The sequence below is a fragment of the Fulmarus glacialis genome, unplaced genomic scaffold (assembly GCF_000690835.1).
Source record: "Fulmarus glacialis isolate BGI_N327 unplaced genomic scaffold, ASM69083v1 Scaffold48443, whole genome shotgun sequence".
In the NCBI taxonomy this organism is placed as follows: Eukaryota; Metazoa; Chordata; class Aves; order Procellariiformes; family Procellariidae; genus Fulmarus; species Fulmarus glacialis.
Genome location: NW_009203249.1, coordinates 1 through 13,208, shown reverse-complemented (window position 1 = coordinate 13,208; position 13,208 = coordinate 1). Strand labels below are relative to the sequence as shown.

General features: G+C 39.4%; 1 protein-coding gene across 1 annotated transcript; it reads left to right on the top strand.

Annotated features, from left to right (window-relative positions):
* Positions 1–116: 116 nt before the first annotated feature.
* Positions 117–11,652, top strand: VPS26A (vacuolar protein sorting 26 homolog A (S. pombe)). Its single transcript, XM_009574569.1, has 9 exons — positions 117–200; positions 2,785–2,934; positions 4,650–4,725; positions 7,188–7,344; positions 7,852–8,016; positions 8,484–8,590; positions 9,675–9,743; positions 10,283–10,425; positions 11,336–11,652. Exons 1-9 carry the CDS (start codon positions 117–119, stop codon positions 11,447–11,449), a joined length of 1,065 nt encoding a protein of 354 aa, XP_009572864.1. The 3' UTR covers positions 11,450–11,652.
* The last annotated feature ends 1,556 nt before the right edge of the window (positions 11,653–13,208 follow it).

Genomic DNA, 13,208 nt, shown 5'->3' with positions numbered 1-13,208 from the left:
GGTGAGCGGGCAAAACAGCAGGGGCCGAGATAGCGAAAAACAAAGGTTTGGGGTGGTGTTAATGTAATTTGTGGATGAAAGCTTGGGATGTTCCCCTGCTGCTCCTCCGTGCCCGCATGCCCTCGCCGGTACGGGGTTTAGCCGTGAAACTCGGCTTCCATTTTTCCTACACAGCTGCTGTCGTGGAGGCTTTGCGAAAAGTGCATGTGTTAGTCTTGTAAACATTAGGAAATCTTTCAGCAGTCCCGTAAGGCAGCACTTAATTGACAGCGGTTGGTAGTAATCCTTCAGGGCTGGTGAAATAGTGGCCACTTCGTGCTTAGCAGGTTTGGCCTGGGCAAAGTGCTTGCTGTGGTGTGATACATAGATTTAAAAAACATATATATTTTAAAGAATCAGCTAGATTAATGCACTTTGGGTTTCTGAAGTGTGTGGATTCCTTAATGTGTCTCTATCTCTGTTGGACATGCAAAAGCTTTTTGGGGCTCCGTGTGAAGCTGAGGCTGGGATTTCTGCACCGTTTATCAGCAACTGGGAGTCCTATAGTTCCTTTTGTACAGTATAACACATAAGGACTGAATGCAGATTGATTTCAGTCCTGATGTAGCAAAATCTTCAGCGTCTTGTCTTTTGCATGAAATCAAGAACATAACCTAGTGTTTGGCCAACTTCTGAAAACCTTAGTTCTCTGTCTTCATTTTCTTAGGTTGTAACATGGTAAGCCATATGATGGCTTTTTAAAATACTTCTTGTTTTGCATAGTTTCCCCGCAGCAGTATCTTCGATAGCAACTGGAGGAGATACCAGCTGTTGATTATTCCATATGCTCTTGTCCTCTCTGGATGACATCATAGCAAATCTCTAAGGGGTACAGTTGAAATACGCAGTGTCTTGAGAAGTGATGTGTTGCCAATGTTAGTTCTGGCTGACTGCTTTGAACGATGGTACAGCTTCATAATTTGGAAGGCACTGTGAGACCATCTTGTATAATGTTACTTAAAGGCAATGGGCTTCCTTGTTTGCTTGGGGGGAAAAAAGTATAAGGCTAATCTGGAGAACGAATGCAGAATTTCTGAGGAAAAAAATATGGGCATGCCCAAAAGTGATCTGTGCAACAGTTTAAAATAGTCTAAAGATTTGGAATTCTTGTTGAAACTTTCTTCTTTCTCTCTCCCCCTTTCCCAGGAGCCAAAATCAAGAATGGTTCTAGTCTGTAGTCATTAAAAAAAAAAAAAAGTTTTATTTCTTGTTTCAGCAATTAATGCGAATATGTGCTTCGCAGAGACTTGGAGGACCATTTGGTCTTAGTTTGACCACCTTGTTGGTCATCTGCTTCTGCTTTCCTGTGAGAATGTGAAGTAGATATAACTAGGTTTCAGTCAGTTAAATACATTTTTGTGGATTGAACTAGGGCCGCTTGCTACCTGAACAAATACAAAGTCGGTTTAGTCTTGTGTGAATCCCTGTTTTATAGCTCAAAATTGCACCATGTCTTTGCTTGACTTGTAGGGGTAAGCAAAAAGTCGCTCAGTGTTCCTACTGCTAGGCAGTAGCATTCAGATCAAACTTTCTTCTAGGCTTTCTGTTATTAATGCTACATCTCAAACTTCAGGTCCCCAGAATCTCCTGAAATGTGTTCTTACTCAATTTTTGAGATTAAATTGGTGAAATGAGAATGACTGTTTCATGTATACCAAATTCATCTAGTTGAAGCAGGTGCTCTCCTTTGAGAACATGGTGTAATTTCTCCAAAAAAACCCCCAAATCATACTGGATTAGTGAAGTGTCGTCTGCTTTAGTACATCAAAGCAGATTAGTGCCTAATTCTTAGGAGAAAATGGGGGCTTTTGTACTAATCTTGTTGAGTTTCCCATAGAGCCGCTAATGGGTTTTGCAGCTTCTTGTAAGGAATGTTTGTGCAAGGTCAAAGGATGGTCTCTCCTAGTTTCTTCTGTTTGGTGCTGGTCAAAAGTTCGTGCCTAGGGAATGCTGTTGTAAGGTGAGGACAAACATTTAATGCTCATAATGCATTGGTGCCTGGAGCAGTATTATGGGTAAACTTGTAACATCCACTCTATCAGATGGTCCCTTGAACCTGCTAGCGCTCTCTTCATTTGCTAAGAGAACTATGGGGAGTAGGAAGAGGCAGCAAATAGAAGTCCCTATTCCCCTTCGCCAACCCGGGGGATGCTTTAGGCCTTGTATTATATCTCCTGTTGTTTCTTTTCACCCTACTTTGCTCTGTTATTCCTCCTACTTCTGATCATCCTTGTTACTGCCATTTATGCAGTAAGTTATAGTGGGTATAAAGCAATATGTAGTTTTTGGTATAGTATCTGAAATCCTAAACCAGATGGAATACATTTGTTAAAAAGATTTTTTTTTTTTTTGAAGCGTGGTTTAAAAATGATTAATTTTTTTAAACTGAAATCAGTGATTGGAAACTTTGGTGTGACAGAAACCAGAGTTGTGTTTGCAACAGTAACGTTTTAAATATTTGTTAGTATTTTAGTGTAGTAGTAATAATGGTAATTACGCTGTGTACTTTTTTATAAACATTATATTTTGTAAGAGCTGTCACTGCTTGTTACTGACTGATCTCAATTATTTGCTAGATGAACAACTGTCTTTTGTCATCGCTATTTCTTGGGTCTCTAATACATAAGGGCTTTGTAACTTCATGGGAGCACAAATGTTTTTCCCCAATGTATAGCTGCAAGTAAATACCATATTTAAAATAGAGTGTCCACTAGGCAGTAACTTACCTGATTCTTGTTATTCCAGAGTTTTCTTGGAGGCTTTTTCGGTCCTGTTTGTGAGATTGATGTTATTCTTAATGATGCTGAAACACGAAAACCAGCAGAAATCAAAACAGAAGATGGTAAAGTAGAAAAGCATTTTCTCTTCTATGATGGAGAATCTGTTTCGGGAAAGGTAAACTTTTTTTTTTTAAAGTAACTATTACTGTACTGATTCTGGCATGCAGATGCATATAGGAAGTTAAATGAAAAACTGATATAAGCAAGAGCTGCAATTTCAGCTTTTGTTGTTATTGAAAGAGGAAACAGTGTTTTCCTATATATGATCTTTTTCACCATAGTCATTCAGGCAACTGATGAAACGGAATGTTTTGAACAATAGCTGTTTCTTTGTCATCTTGTATTTATGAGTAAGCTTTTTGTGCAACAGTGTGCAATCCTGTCGTTGGTTCTGACAAGAAAACTATTCCGAACTGGATCCCCCTGCTTCCCCTTCCCCTTGAACTCCAAAATCCACAACCTGACACGTGCAACTAATTTTTGGCTAGTGCAGCCAACCTGCTTTGCATATCCTGAAGTTAAGCCTTACGTTTCATGCCCTGAAGTGGTTTCTGGAATTGCATCAGAGGAGCAACATGTTAAGTTCAGCTGGCTGCTGAGTCAACAAGAGTTTTTCTTGTTGGAAAAAAAATGAAGTTGAGATTGCCAGAGGGATTCCTCTACTTTTAGTATTGCACCTAGGAACTCCTTGCCATCACTCTGGTTTTACTGGAGCCATTCTCATTCTCTGAATATTTCTGTTATGATTTGCTTTTCCTCCAAGAAACCTGAGCCAGGTATTGGGTTCTGAGATTGACTTCTAAATACCTACTTTGATCTTGACCGACCTATTGTCACTGGGTATCTTCCTGCTCTTAAGATACCTTTCCATGCTAAGATCTTGGTTCTCTAGAAAGTTCCTTTCATGGATGTGAAACTCTGACAAGATGGGCCTCAAACTCAGGAAACTGAGGGAACTAGCATTTGTATGTTCACTGGGCTGAGCACTTCTGGCTTGTATCAGCAATGCCTGAAAGGTGCCTGAGGAGTTTTGGCAAACACAAGCACAGTGAGATGAGGAGGTTTGGAAGACCAGTAATTTATTGGACAACTTCACTCTACCTCTCTCCTCCTTTTCACCACAAAGATAGATTATTCAAGTGGTTTACGTCCTACTCGGCGATGTACTGGATTTTAAGGTACAGGAATTTCTGTCATTGCTACCTCGTAAGGAAACATTATATATGCTTAATATTTACGTGTTTCCGTAGAAAGTAACCTTATGGAATCTTTTCTTGTGAGGCAAGGTCAGATCGTGAAAATAAAGTTCACAAATGCAGATCTTGATAGTAGGTTTCATTATCTGTTATTTTTCATTGACTTCTCTAACACCAGTACTTAGCTATCTGCTGAGGAAGGGACTTAAGTTCACTTGACTGAAAGGAATGCATCTCATGGCAGTTCTTTTTTGGACTTCCAAATGTGACTGTCAGAAGGTGCTTTGAAGCTCTCTGCCTTCAAAGATGGCAAGGGGGTCACGACTGGCTTATGCGAACTCTCCTGAAGCTCTAGCTTAGATTCTTAATTTTGGGACTCGAAAGTTTCAAGCTTGCTTATTAAATTCAGTCTCGTGGATGATTAGATTTTTCTTAAATGCTTTAGTGGCAGCTGGATAATGCTTATTTTCATAATCAGCTGTTTGATTTGCTTGCCTTCAAGCTTAGATAGTGCTGTTAAGAAGAGGTCTCAGTTTTGATAGGCATGTAGTAATGTACTTTCCTTTTTACTAAGATCGTGTATTAGAGTGAAAGTGTTGAAAAGTTTTAACTGGTGTTTTTTTTGCCTTGGCAGGTGAACATCTCCTTTAGGCAGCTTGGGAAGAGACTAGAGCACCAAGGGATTAGAATTGAATTTGTAGGACAAATTGGTGAGTTTTGAAGCTATAAAAGGATGTTAGGTGCATGTAGTTTATGGAACTTTGCACTTGTGACTGTCAGCAGTTTGGCTCAAACATTGCAACCTGATCGGGTTAGTGGATGGCAAGTGCCAAAAGACGATTGTATCTTACTCATTTTAATGCAAGTGATGTACTAATTTGTGCTAGTCAGAAAATGTTTGGGAGGGAAGATACGTACATGTGAGGGAGAACTGGGATGGCGAGTATTCCGTCTGTCTCAGACTGGTTAAGAGTTTGATTAAGAACCACCTGAGATTTCTAAACACTAAACTTGTGAGCATGGTACATGTGATTTCTGTTTCATATATTTCAGACTATTCATTTTTAACTTAAACACAGTCTTCCCTCTCACTATAAGTGATGAATGACCCTGATGTAAAAAGCAAAATCAGAGCACTTGATTATTTTTTTTCTGCTTGTTCCTTGTTTTGCCTGTGTTTAAGGTTCCAAGCCAAAATACCAGGTGTACCTACTGTTCCAGACTTCTAATTCTTGTCTTTAATTCTGGCTCTGAAAGAGAATCAGCGTAAAAAAGAAACGATGGGGCATCCTATAGGAAAACACTTCTAAAATAATTCTTTAGTGGTTGGTTTTCTAAAACATAGTTTTATACTGTTAACATAAAATAGTATTGAAGCTTCAGAGGATCTCTGTGCTTTTTAGCAAGATAATGTGGTATTGATGTTAAAAACGTAATTTTTTTATAACTCTATCTGAGTCTGGTTAGATTTGAACTATAAAGAATCTCGATCATGTCTAACTTCTTACCACTCGAGGTAACTTCTGCACCCTTAGGCTGATTCCTTCCTTCTGTTAGAGGGCTGTTTGCGTTATTGTCCTCCTTGGAAGTAACTCTTCATGTTTCAGCCACATATAATTGACTTTGATTGGAATTTCACAAATTCTCTATTTCTGATCAGTCAGTAGGCTCCAGTACCCTATGTCTGAACTGTTATGTGGCAGATAGGACTGAGTTCTGACACCTGCTGCTTTATGCTTTGAGGCTTTGATCAGTGGGGCTGTAAAAACAAACTTTCAGAAGAAAGCAGCAGTGTGATGCGAATGAGGCATTTAGAGGAAGGGGAAAAAACCAGAGCTGTCATATGTCAGCTTAATTTAGTCTGTTATCCTCTAATAGCTGTACAGGCTGTTCTTCATCTACTCTGCATAAATTTTATTCTCTGAATGACTTTAATTTGATGTAGTGTTTCTTGAATTTTGTGTGTTTCTGGGACTTCCCATTGTGCTACCATTTAGAAATCCTCAGAGTTATGCAGAAGTGGTTCAAGCTACTGCTTTTTGTACTTGTCCATGTTTTCTTGCATCCTTTCAAGTTTTAATGTAGTAATATAAAAAGCATCCCAGTAGTGTGATCTGTCTCTGCACTACTTGAAGACTAGCTCCAGCTGCATGTCAAAGACATATTTTAAACCAACTCTTGGAGCGCAACTTTTCTGACTGGCACAAAAAGTATTGGATATGCAACAGTAAATAAACTTTGTATTATATAAATGCTTGTCAGAGCAAACAAAGTACACCTTAGATAATTTGTAGTCATATTAGAAAACAAGCAGTTAGTGTCAGTTTCTACCAAATTGGCAATGATAAACTGGAGTTGGTGTGTTTAGTTCTTTTTTTCTTTTCTGGAATGCTTCAGTCTGTGTAAAACCAACTACCACTAACGTTCTTAGCTGATATTTTCAGTTGTGAATTGTAGAGAAGCTTGTTTTTATATACTAAAGTGTTTGGATTTTTTTAATGGTAATCTTAATTTTGTCTAACTTTTAAAGCTTTTATCTTGGTGAGAATTGCATGACATAGGTCTGGGTATGAATAATAATGACACTGGTCTGGGGACAGTAGATGCCGTTGCTAAGAAACTGGTGTGTCTATGCATATGTATTAAGAACTTGTTTCCAAATGACTGACTTAGACCAGTAGTCATAATAAACCATTTGATTGTAGACTAGTAGTAATAGTAAACCATTTGATAGGTGTTGTTAATCTGTGGGAGACCAGTTGGGATCACTGGCCTGTCCTAAATGAGCCAGTCTTGGTGTTGCTTAAATTTTATTCCTTCAGCAATAAATGCTGGAAGCCAAAACTGGGCAATGCTAATTACAGAGAATGCAAGGCAAGAAGTACTTATTAAAGCTAGCTGAACTGTCTTTAAAAAAAGATGCCATGCTAGTGAAGCTTCAAATATGTGTTCTGTTCATGGCGGTTAGCTCTTTAGGAATGCTTACTGTAGGTTGCTGAAACTGAAGATAACTTTGAAAAACTGGATAAAACATTTGGTCAAATACATGTAACTTAAATCAAATTAATTGCTTCTGTTGTCCTCTCCCACCTGCTCCTGCCAAATTAGAGACAGTTTTATTTGCTAAAAATAAACACTGAAACATGTTTTCTTTTAACTTCCTCAACTTTAGAACTCTTCAATGACAAAAGCAATACTCATGAATTTGTAAACTTAGTGAAAGAACTGGCCTTACCTGGAGAACTGACCCAAAATAGAAGCTATGACTTTGAATTCATGCAGGTTGAGAAGCCATATGAATCCTACATTGGTGCCAACGTCAGGCTGAGGTTTGTAACTGTTAAGCCTTCTCTCCCTTCCTCCCCTGCAGCAAATTAATAATTTAGCAATTATGCTGCCCCCTCCCCCCACTTCGTCCTCTTGGATTTCAAATCAGACATGTAACAGCCAGTAGCTAGTGTGCCTTGATTGGAGTTGTTGAGATCGTGTTATTATGTAGCCTTTTCTACTTTATTTGGAATTGCTCAGTGTTGTTTGTGTAGATAAAATTCTTTCAGTTCAATCAAGTGAAGACAGTCCATGTGTCTCCTTTTAAAAAAAAAAAAACCCCAACAACAACAAAAAAACCCCAAAACAAAACCCCACAACCGAATAAAACACCACCAAGTTTCTACCTGTAAGTGTTTTCTCTTGTATTTTGGTGTCTTACTCTTTTCTGCTTAGTCTTAAGAGAACGTACTCTTAACTTTCAAAGAATACCTGTACCTTCAGAACATAAGGGCTTTTATTTGTGCAGTTCTGAATAATTATGGCTAATCTGGTGGCTTTCTTCCTAGGTATTTTCTAAAAGTGACAATAGTGAGACGGCTGTCAGACTTGGTGAAAGAATATGATCTGATTGTTCACCAGCTTGCTACGTACCCAGATGTAAACAACTCCATTAAAATGGAAGTAGGCATTGAAGACTGTCTTCATATAGAGTTTGAATACAATAAGTCAAAGTAAGTGTCACTTAGAACAAAACACATTCAAGTAGATATCTCGGGATAAACAGGTAGAGTATGTAATATTTGATGAACAACCTGGTATGTGGGGATTTAAAATGTAAAGCAACACTTTCGATGATTATTGTGTTGAGCCGTTTGGCTACTGATGACACAACAGCCTTTTTTGAGGAATACTTGTCTGTTCTGCCTTCAGTACTAATAGGAAGGTCACTAGCAAATATTTAAGACTTGATTTCTGCATTTATGCTTTTTAAATATAACTATGGTACTTCCTTTACTAATACTCCAATGATGAAAAGGTGCTAATTGCACTGATCTGGCTGAGATGCTTAGCTCAGTGGGGAAGTAAGCTCTAAGTAGTTAACAAGCAGATAAGGTAACTACCTGTATAACTTGTATTCAGGAAGGTGTAAAAGTTGTGTTTATTCTTTAATGAAAACCCCCATTCTGTTCTTTTAAAGGTATCACTTAAAGGATGTGATTGTTGGAAAAATTTATTTCCTCTTAGTGAGAATAAAAATTCAGCACATGGAGTTGCAGCTGATCAAAAAGGAGATTACTGGAATTGGTAAGAGAAACAAAGTCCAAAAGAAATGGCGACTTCTACGCTGGTTGAGCCTTATGCAAATCTGGAGAGTGAAGTCAATAGTTGCAGCTTTGGCTAAACCGATGCTCTATGTGCTTCTTTCTCACCGGTTTGACTACCATTTGCATTTTGTGCTATGGTAGTCATACTTAGTAGTCAACATTGTCAGTCTGTAGCATTGTTCTGGGATTGTGACTGTTGGGCTAGCTTCACAAACGTGAACCATTGTAAATGGAACTTGGGCATGAATGTGCAGCAGCTTAATCAGCCTTGATAGATAATGAACAAGAGAAAAGGTGTAAAATGCATCCTGAAGACCCCCTTACCTCTGCAGAGATTAGCTGGTGAAGTGGGCTTGGTAAAGATTAGAGTGAATCTCTCATGTTCTAGAAATGAGTCACTTTCAGTCAGCCTGAAACAGGTATGATGGAAATATCAAGAAGCTTTGAAGCAGAAACAGCTTGATTATTGCAGATCAGGCTTGTACACCCTGGAACTAGGAAGGCAGTAAGCGGCTCTGGCTCGTGACTTCATTGCCCAGTGGCTAGTGAGCTGCTTGTGTGGAGAATGAGAAAGCCTCCGTAGCAATAGAGGAAGGGCAGAAAGCTCTACTTTATTTTTGGCTTTTGTGGCTAAATTAGGTACTCTTGTTTCTTCATCCTAGGCTGTGGAGAAAGGTGGGCTCTTGTGCTGGGTGATAACCCTTCAGGTTTCTAGTCTGATCATGGTCTAGCAGTATCAGTCGCTAGCACTGCCCACCAAACTGTTTCACAAGTCCTACCCTGCATGCTTGTCCCTTATTTAAAGCCTGCATACCCAGGGCTCCTTTGAAGCACTGGCTACTGCCTTTTCTGCATCAGCATGGGGAGGAGAGAGTAAGAAATAGATGCTCTGCCTGAGAGAGGGTTTTGCTTGCTTTAGCTCTGTGTAACTTATATGCAAGACAAAGGCAAGAAATGCAGTGTTGTGTAATTTAAATGCTGCAGAGTAGAAATTGCTGTGGTAAAGCTTTGTAAATGTTTAAAACTGAAGCGTGTGTTCTCACAGTGAAAACTTGTTTCACCAGGACCCAGCACCACAACAGAGACTGAAACCATTGCAAAGTATGAAATAATGGATGGTGCACCAGTTAAAGGTAAATAACTGTGCTTGTTTTAAAGGGTAAGCATTTTGAGTTAAAACTATATTTAAAAAAAAATCTGGAGGAGAAGAGATGACTTGTATAAATTTTTCTTGGAGAAACCACACTTCTCCTTAGGTTGCTGAAATGGTAGTGGATTTTCCTATTCAAAGCAGACGTTATTATTGACTTAGGGCATTTCACTTGGGATCCTAGTAATTCTTACCCTTATTTACCATTGGAAATTCTACAACTGATCCTTTTATCACTTTGGTTCAAACCTGACTCCATCCTGTAGACCAGCTCTAGAGAGTTCAGGATACTGATCCTTTTGTCTTGCCTGGCTACCATGCTTCCACTGAGAAAGTGTTCCCACTTTTGATTTGCCTCTGTTCAGTGTTATGTTTGTGATGGCTTTTGGTGTGGTTTTTTTTTCTTTAACCAAGGAAGGGGCACACACAGTGCTTGTGAAACTGCATTTATTTTGCATGTCTTCTGAAACTACATTAATGACATCCAGTTTTAAGAAACTAATTGAAACTTTCTTTTTTAAGGTGAATCGATTCCTATAAGACTATTCTTAGCAGGCTATGACCCAACTCCAACAATGAGGGATGTGAACAAAAAATTTTCAGTGAGGTACTTCTTAAATCTAGTGCTTGTGGATGAAGAAGACAGACGATACTTCAAACAGCAGGTACGGTCTATAGGAATCTTGTTGCAGAATTATCTGGGCTGTTGTACATGCTGCTTTGAACGTTCAGTACATTAGAAGCCACGTGTGCTTCATGTATGGCATAAGCGTTTCTGCTGGCAAGTGTATTGGAAGCTGTATAGAAGATGTTAGCTTGCAAAAAGGAACTGGGGGGATGATGGATACTGTTTCAGCAAGGATAGGATGCTCAGTGCCAGAGAACAACCTTGTGTTGTGAATATCCAGATAAAACACTTTGTGGGTAAAATGAGCTACAGGTGCATTTGTTTCCTTGCTTTCTTAAACTGCTGCAGATGGATTTCGCCTCCCAGCATTAGCCCAGGTTCAAAATTGTAACAAGGGCTAAGACATTTGACTGAAAATGTAACCCAAGTTGAGGTCATGCTGAGGAAAGGAATAGTGAAAAGGGTCACTGGAATGAAGCTATGTGGATTAGATCAGAATCTTCGTTTTAAAGAATAGAGAAGGCAGTGTAATTAAACATGGAAAACAAAAGATAACTGAAGCATATAGTGGCTATGATGGGCTTTGGATTTTGAAAAGAGGAGAAAGAAAAACTTCTTGAACCCTTTAATACTATCAAAGTTGGGAGTAGGATTGTTAAGGAAGAGGTGACCGCTCAAGATTGATGAAGGTAAGTGTTCAGGCAGTAACTAAATATGTAAACTCAATTGTGTCGTCTTTTTGTTACTTTCCATGTGTACTGCACCGTTCTGTAAGTAACGGGGATGCAGCGTTTTGTGTGGTGTGTTTTGTTCCCCCCCTGCCCCCAAGTCTTTGCCTATCAGGAACCCCCCGCCCCCAAGTCTTTGCCTATCAGGAACTTAAGATACTTGATTCTGCTGGCTTAATGGTAAATGGTGGTTTCAAAAGTGTTTGCTTCCTCAAATAGGAAATAATTTTATGGAGAAAAGCCCCTGAGAAGCTGAGGAAACTACGAACAAACTTTCACCAGCGATTTGAATCTCCAGAATCACAAGCGTCTGCTGAGCAACCCGAAATGTGAACTGGTATAAGGTGAAAAACTTTGTGATGCTTCAGCAGGTTAAAGATGGCAGCAGCCTGTGGGAAAAGAAGGCCAAAATTCCCATTACAACTGTCTTCCTTCATCTTGCAGTGCTGCATTTACCATACTACTAAAGCGTTCTTCAGTTAAACGTTCAAGTATGTATATACATTTAAAATAAAGTGCTTTCTCAAACACTGGAACTTTCTTAAGCTACTATTTTATACTGCACATTTACTTTTATTTGATAACGTTATATGCACTTGGATATGCATAAGCTTAAATCTAGTTATTTCCATGCATGATAGGCTGGTATATTTGATTTTTGCTGATCACCTATACAGTTTAGACTAAAGCATTTCCCTTCTCTCATGTTGTTTACTGCATGTTTCTTTCTAATGTTGCTTATTTGCATTTGTTTTGTTTTGAAACTACAATAAGACACAATGACTAAATCACACTAAAAATCGAGTTTTGCAGTGAATTTGTCCTAAGACTTCTAATTACTACGTTAGACAGGGTTTAACTGAAACTGCATGTATATGCACTGTGACTATGATAACTCTGGAGCCTTCAGGCACCTTACCAAGGTTTCTAAGAAGCTTTGAGTCTGTCAGTAGCAAAGAACGTTAGGAAGCCTCTCTGCCCTCCCTCCCCCAGTTCTTTCTACCACACTTCTCTAAGCCTTGCGTGTGAGTCACTCCTGACTTTTGGGGGTTCGTTGCCCAGTAACTCGTGACTGTAGAGATGTTGTCATGATTTCACCTTCAGGTGGTCAGTGGGTAAAGTATTTGAATGTAATTATCTCTTATTGATGAAATAAATGCTGGTAACACTGATTATTTCGCAAATACACGAAACTATGTGGTTCCTCCTGGCTTCATGCTTCCACTGTCTTCACAGTCTGTCTCCTGGCTGTCCTGAGAGGAGAGGCAAAGCGCCCTCAGGGGACATCCTCCTCCTAGCCCCTCTGGGCCCGTTACGAGGGCAAACAAGCTTTTTGTGGTCTTCTGGAAAGGTATTTTGGAGGCAGGCAAGCCTTAAAACTGCTAGAAGCTTGTCTGGCACAGCAGATTGTTTGTCTTAATCATCTTGTATGCATTTAGTGTTGAAGAAACAGCTGAAAGGAGTTAGCCTTCACCTGTTCACAGCTGAGCACGTGGTCTGTGATCAGATGTGTGGCTTGGGCATCCAGCGAAGCCTGCTGTGCAGAAGGCTACTTGCGCTTGTAGTTCACTTGGCCTTTAAACCAAGACTTCTCAACTCCGGTGCAAGTGTCATTGGTAACCTTACTTTATGAGTAAGTAAATAATCGAATTACATTTCTGTAAGAACTGTTTTGTTACTGTGGCACTTTAATAAAGCAGACAAAGACTCTGTGTACTTTATGCTAGGATACGTCCAATGTGGGTATCTTTGAATGAGAGCAAATTTAACTCCCTCATGTAAGTGCCTGTTCAGAAATTTAAAGAATAAAGTAAAAAGCCAAATATTTTCATGGTCACTTGCATGTTGTAATCTGGAAATGATTCCAAGAGATTTTGAAAACTTGATTGTATTTAACCAGCCTCAGATTGTGCAACCATGTATAATAAACGGGAAACGTACTGAGCTGCTATTTGAATTATTAAAACAGCTGTATTCTCACTAACATCTGGGTCGTCTTTGTTGATCGGCTCCGCCCTTTGCTCACCGGGCGGCCATGCCGCGGCCTCTGACGCCGTTCCTGCCCTCTAGCGCCGCGGCCCCTTCCGGCATG

Bases quoted from the DNA above. Each gene is read 5' to 3' on its own strand.
- VPS26A (XM_009574569.1), top strand. From the start codon at position 117: ATGCCCTCGCCGGTACGGGGTTTAGCCGTGAAACTCGGCTTCCATTTT. The intron at 7,345-7,851 runs GTTTGTAACTGT...CTTTCTTCCTAG, and splicing joins GGTGCCAACGTCAGGCTGAG to GTATTTTCTAAAAGTGACAA. The intron at 9,744-10,282 runs GTAAATAACTGT...TTCTTTTTTAAG, and splicing joins GGATGGTGCACCAGTTAAAG to GTGAATCGATTCCTATAAGA.